Genomic DNA, 6,760 nt, shown 5'->3' with positions numbered 1-6,760 from the left:
TCAGGAGACTCTAGCTTGTGTCAGGTTGACATAAACTAGCCAGCACACATCTTTGGCTGGTTTGTTTTTAAAGACAAGGTTTCACGTCTCAGGCTGCCCTAGAACTTCCTAGGTAGCTGAGTCTGGCCTTGAACTCCTGATCCTTCTGCCTCCACTTCCCCAGTGTTGGCTTTGTAGATAAACACCATCACTCCTAGCCTTAAGTGCTATTCAGAACCCCATTCATAGATAACTGGAAACTTAAATACTTCCGACCTACGTCAATATATTAAAAACAACTTTTTTGGAGGTGTGAAATGTATTGTGACCACAGTACTGTTGTAATATGAAAAGCACAAAGAGTCCTTATGGTGGTTACTTCCAGTTGTCAGCTTGAGGAGTCTAGAATCATGCGGGAGATGGGCCTCCAGCGTGTCTGTGCGTGGCTGTCTTGATGAGGTTAACAGGGATGGGAAAGTCTGTCCAGCAGGTGACTCCATTCCCTGGGACACACAGAAGGGAGAGAGAGAGGTGAGCAGAAGCACTCACCTCTGCCTCCAGCCGGTGAACACACTGAGACCAGCTCCTGCTGGTGGGCACACACGGCCAGCTCCTGCCAGGAGGTACACTGTCCATCACTCCACCTCATGTCCTACTTCTGCCGTGATTGTCACACCATTTCTGGACAATCGATTGGATTTTCTGTTTTTAAAATCGGTTCAGTAGAAGAGCCTGTTCACCCAGAGCACACGAAGCTGGCCAGCGTCTTCACGCTCCACGCCCTCCCTGTCTTCCTGGTTTCCCAGCTTCTTCACACACCACGCCCTCCCTGTCTTCCTGGTTCCCCAGCTTCTTCCCAGCACCATGCCCTCCCTCTGTCTTCTTGGTTTCCATCCCTGTCTGCAAATCAGATCAATTGGGGAGCTTTCCCAGTGCGGCCTCCAGGCTGTGACACTCAGTCCTCTGAGGTAGCACGCACCCTGCGCATGTGTTCTCTGCTGTGGTGTGAGTTTCATGGAAGCGAGACCTGCACCTTGAGTGCCTGGCCTCTTCCTACTTGCGACACAGGTCAATTTCATGTACGAACGAGTCTCAACTGTGTATTTGCAGATAAACCAAGAGAGTACTTAATCACTCTTCTGGAACGGTTGAAGATTGCCAAGCTAACGGGCGTGGCGTTTCCTTTCTTCATGGAAAACTCTAACATTGTGTCGATGTTTGAGATGATGGACTCTTCTGGCAGAGGCTGCATATCCTTTGTGCAATACAAAGAAGGTCAGTGGGACCTACACCCAGTAGGCCACTCGGTAACTTTCTCCAGCTCAAAGTCTTTCCCTGCTGTACATTTTCTTCTTTTTCTCACGTTTGCAGCCCTAAAGAACCTGGGTCTGTGCACTGCAGATGAAGTTTTGCATGATGACGGACATATAATAACTCTGGATAAATTCAGAGATGAAGTGTAAGTTTTTAAAAAATATTTTAATAACGTGTTATGATCTTGAAGTTATTAATACCATTGCATACAGAGTGCCACTACCCTTTCTTGTCTGCGTGTGTGTGATACATGTGCACGCATGTGCCAGGCACATGTGAAGATCAGAGCAATCTCAGGTGTCAGTTCTCACCTTGTCTCTGTTGTTTGCTGCTGCTCTGCGTACCCCAGGCTAGCCCACCACCTTACAGGATTCTCCACCTCCACCTCGCATCTTGCTGTAGAAGCAGAGTTCACCCTACTGTGCCAGCTTTACATGGGTTCTGAGGACTCGAACTCTGGTCCACATGCTTGCACTTTTACCTCCCAAGCTGTCTCCCCACCCCGACATGCTATCCTTGGGCTTTCAGTCATCACTAGCGAAAGCAGGGAAAACCCATCCTGGGGAAGGAGACGACTAAGGAGAGAGCCGGGGAAGAGGATCTAGAGGCAGCCTTGGTCTTTCCTCAGTTGGAAACCTCACCACTGTGGGGCTTGTTGGAGCACGCCTTTAATCCCAGCAATCAGAAGACAGAAGCAGGCTGATCTCTCAAAGGACAGGTTGTTCAAGGACAACCTGATCTACAAAGCGAGTTTCAGGGCAGGTAGGGCAATACAGAGAGACCCTGTCTAACTCTTAGAAAAGAGGAAACCTCACCAATTCTCAAATATGAGGCGAGGAGACCCAGTCTGCTAGAATTATCAAAGCTCTCAGCTCCACCCATCAGTTAGAAAATCTCTGTATAAACTGTAGTGTCAGGCCAGTGAGAAGACTGTGTGTGTTAAAGTCTGGTAACCATCGTGAACTCCTTGGGACCCACGTAAGTTTGGAAAGGGAGAATCGATGACACTAAGCTGTCCTCTGATGTCCACATGCATGACGACACACACGGTGCATATGCACGCAATCATAATTATAGATTGATATGACTTTAACTACACAGAGCAGGCACGGTGGTGCATGCTCGGAATCCCAGCATGTTGGGGAAGAGTGGCAGGAGAATCATGAGTTCAATGCCAGCCTGAGTTATAAAGCAAGTCAATTTCAATCTTTCTGTCTGAGAAAGTAGAGTAGCATGTATCTTAAAGAATTTTGTCAAAATTACCTTTGTCAAAGTAAAGATCAACAATCTAGGCTGTGTGCAAGACTGAAAATTAAATTTTGGGGGGATTTTATTTATATTTTATGTGTCTGAGGGTTTGCCTAAGTGTGTCTGCGCACCGCAGTGCCCATGGAGGACAGACGAGGGCAATGTATCCCATGGAGGGGTAAAGTACTCGCCATTGACAAGCAAGCATAAAGAGTTCACTCCCTAGGACCCATGTAAACCCTGGCTTGATGGTTTACAGACACAGAAGGAACCCTGAGGCTTGCCCAGAGTCCAGTGAGAGACTCTGTCTCCAAAACAATACCCAAGGTTGACCTCTGACCTCCACAGGCACACACATGCACATCCCATAAATACATACATAAATACACACACATACCTGCACATGAACGCACGGACAAATACAACTAAGAAATACTTTAAATGGAAGGACACGAGAATTGAAAATTAGGAATAACAATAGCTTAACCATATCTCATAAAACTATTGTGCTGTTTGTTTGTTTGTTTTTCTGGTGAGACAGCATCTTACTGTGTTACCCAGGTGAGTCTTGAACCCACAGTGGTCTTCTGCTTCAGGCATAGTGCTGGAATTATGGATGTCTTCCACCATTCCCAGATAAACATATTGAATTCCCAAACTGGATACAGGAACCTCAGTTACCAACATACATCCATAAATAAGTGTATCTTTGTGTTGTTGGTTTTTTTGTTTGTTTTGTTTTTTTTTCTATTTTTGTTTTGTTTTTCAAAACAGGATTTCTCTGTGTAACAGTCCTGGCTGTCTTGGAACTCGCTCTGTATCCCAGGTTGGCTTGAACTCACTGAGATCCACCTGCCCCTGCCTCCCAAGAGCTGGGATTACAGCATGGGCCACCACCACCCGAGCAGCTCGCCTTGATTAGCAAGGTGGAGGTCAGCTGTGGCTGACCTTTGCCCTCCCACTGTCTTCAGATTCTGCATTCCTGTTTGTAATTCCTCTGCTTCCCACAGCTGAGTTTCTGTTCTGTGTTTTCTTAGGAACAGGAGAATGCAGGAAATATGGTCGTCATTTTAGTGACATCGTAACTCCAGCTAATAAATGATTCTACCAAGTTTTCATTCATCCCTTTCATTAACTCAGAACTTTATCAGATGCTTTCAACCGAACTGCAGCAGAATTGTGCTCCCAGTGATCAGCAAAGAACACTGAACTTGATGCTAGGTAGCAAGTCCAACGTGTGCTCTACACCTGGTTCTGGTCAACTTCCTGAGGATGTGGACCACACCCATTGTTTTGTTTTCCCTATTGTGCTTTAAAAATATAATGCATTCAGATGACTGTGTTAAGGCTTTAATTGTTTTTTTTAATATTTTAGGTTTTATTTTATGTGCATGTTTTGCTTGCATGTATGTGTGTGTGCACCACGTGTGTGCCTGGTGCCTGTGGAGGCCAGAAGAGGGTGTCAGATATCCAGAACTGGAGTTATGGATGGTTGGTAGTCACCATGAATGCTGAGAACCAAACCTTGTTGGAAGGTAGGCCTTGCTGGTCAGAAGTCACAGCCTATCATAGCCTGGCAGCACCCCCCCCCCCCCCCCGCCCGTGAGACTTCCTGTTCTCTACCTGCTGTCACCTGAAGAGTGTCCTTGAGCCCAGAGGACAGCCCAAGCTGTCTCTAAGCCTGGATGCCTGGTTTATCTTTAGTGAGACCCTTGGCAGTTTCTGCTACTTTTCCCCTGCTGTCTGAATGGTAACTAAGATTTGTACTAAGAGTTTTGATATAGGACCCTGCTGCCACATAGGAAGCCTTATGATAGGAGCGTGCCTCTTACTCTTACTACATACTAGGGTCTATAGCTGAGAGACCTACATCTTCCCAGCAAGAGGAACTTGAACTGAGACACTGGTTGATAATCTGAGCATAGGAGACCTCAAAACCTGCCTCCAAGTGACACACTTCCTCCAACAAGGCCACATGAACTTCAACAAAGCCACACCGCCTAATAGTGCCACTCCCAATGAGATTATGGGGGCCAGTGACATCTAAACTACCATAGTCTTCAAGAAGAGGAGAAGGGTAAGTAGAATTCTAGAAGAGAAAAAAAAGGTTATAGTGCTTTCTAAACCCAAGTGTGTATGTTTAGATTGTTGCTTTTGTTTGCTGTGATAATGCAGGATGGCCTAGAGCTTATGACATCCCCCTGCCTCAGCCCCTTGAGTGCTGTGGTTACAGATGTGTGCCACTGATGAACGTTACACTTAGTTTAAAATATGCTTTCCAATATGAGAAGTTACTGCTTTTCAATGTAACTGTGGTGTGTCAGGGTTAGGTTTAAGGACAAAGTTTGGGTTAGATTTAGGGTTAGGGTTAGGTTTAATGACAGAGTTTGGGTTAGGTTTAGGATTAAGAACAAGAAAGGAACATTAGATTCCAGCATAAAAATCTTCAAGTTTAACAGCACACAGTGTCAACCTTAGAAAACACACACCTTAGTGAAAACAAAACGAAACAAAACACTGCACAGAGGGGTATTTGTAAAAGTCTTTGTACTTGTACTGCAGAAAACTTGAGTCCTGTTAACAATGTAGCAGTGATGGTTTGCTCATAGAGCTCTGAAGTTTCTTTGACCAGAATAGCTGCACATAAGTTACTTGGTAAAGCAGGTTGTTACAAACACAATGAAAACAGCAACACTTACTCAATAGCAAGAACTCTGTTACACCAGTGCACCTCCCAGACAAAGAACTGCAGAAGCAGCAGGAACTTGTTTTGCATGAAAGCAGAGCCCATAAATTTATTTTATAAATGAATTTATTTCACAAGGACATCTTGTTGATGTTAGTCTTAGGATTATACTTAGGGCTAGAGTTAAGAACAAGAAAGGAAAATAAAGCAGAGCATAAGACTGCAATTTTAGAACCACTCACTGCTATGTCTATAAAACACAGGCACAAGTGACTGAAACACCACCTAGTGGCTGGTGTCTTAGCAAATACCATTGTATTTCCACTGCAGTGGAAAGCAAATCCTATTACCTAGGAGAACTGCAATGCCCCACATTGAAATCACAGTGAAAATGCAGCACTTTCACAAGATCAAGAACTGTTATACCAGTGTACCTCACAGCCAAGCACTGTGAGAGAAATGGTAATTCCCAATAATGTAGAACACGTGTTCTTAATTTTAGCACTGCACAGGGTTAGGGCCAGGGTTACTGTTAGGGTTAAGGACAAGAAAGGAATGGGAGAGCCAAGCACAAATATCTGTACATTTGACAGTCCCAGTGTCATCTTTAGAAAACACGTGCCCATGTAGAAAAACAAAATCAAAGCGCTGCACAGTGGCATATTTGCAAAATCTGCTGTGTGCATTTACTGTAGGGAAGTGAATCCTGTTTACCATGAAGTGGCTGGTTTTACTCCTACAGCCCTGAAGCTGCTTTAATCAGAACAGCTGTGTGTACGTTCCTAGGTAAAACAGATGTGTGAAGAACACGCTGCAAACAAGGACAAGAGCAAGAATGGTGTACACCAATACACCGCACAGCCAAGCGCTGTGGGAGAGGTGGTGAGCATTCCCAGGAGAGCGGAGCACAGCATGGTATGACTGTAGCGCCGCATAAGGACATTAGGCTCAGGCTCCGGGGTTGGTTAGGGTTAGGGTTATAAAGAGAGAAGGAAAGAGAGCAGAGCACGAGACTGTGGAACTTTAGCAAGCACTCAGCATCATCTTTAGATTACAGTCGCACGAGTGAAGAAAACACCATGCAGTGGCTAATTTGGAAAGAAAAAGCATCGTATTTCTACTAAAGTGAAAGCAAAATCCTGTTTACAATGAAGTGTGTATAGTTTTGCTCCTACAACTTTAAAGTTGGTTGCAGCAGAACAGCTGTGTGGATGTTCTGAGGTAAAGCAGTTTGGTTAAAAGCCACGGTGAAGGACAGTCAGCCAACAGGTAAGAGTCCTGCAGGCAGGCCACTCCACTGCCACTGCCACCGAACCCATCAACCTCCACCCTCACCAACCATCCCCTGCAAGATCAGCCACCCCTAGAGGCACAAGCACCACCTCTACCAATTACAAGAGCTCTCTCCAGCAACATCAGCAGGCTCTGTAGGCACAAGTGCCACTCACACCAGCTGGAAAAAGAGGTGCAGGCCCAACCCACACCAGCTGGAGGAACAGGTCCCACAGGCAGGAGTAAAGTGTACACCAGCTG

General features: G+C 45.5%; 1 protein-coding gene across 1 annotated transcript in view; it reads left to right on the top strand.

The window, feature by feature from the left end:
• The window catches only part of Efcab10 (EF-hand calcium binding domain 10), a 7,978-nt gene extending 4,098 nt beyond the window's left edge, over positions 1-3,880 (top strand). The window contains exons 2-4 of the mRNA XM_005343863.2: positions 1,090-1,254; positions 1,351-1,438; positions 3,579-3,880. Of these exons, the coding sequence (XP_005343920.1) occupies positions 1,090-1,254; positions 1,351-1,438; positions 3,579-3,615 (290 nt within the window). The 3' untranslated portion in view covers positions 3,616-3,880. The remainder of the gene's footprint in view (positions 1-1,089; positions 1,255-1,350; positions 1,439-3,578) is intronic.
• Positions 3,881-6,760: the final 2,880 nt, after the last annotated feature.

Source organism: Microtus ochrogaster, chromosome 1, assembly GCF_000317375.1.
Source record: "Microtus ochrogaster isolate Prairie Vole_2 chromosome 1, MicOch1.0, whole genome shotgun sequence".
Classification (NCBI taxonomy): Eukaryota; Metazoa; Chordata; class Mammalia; order Rodentia; family Cricetidae; genus Microtus; species Microtus ochrogaster.
The sequence above is the reverse complement of the archived record's forward strand: the minus strand, read 5'-3'. Positions and strand labels throughout refer to the sequence as shown.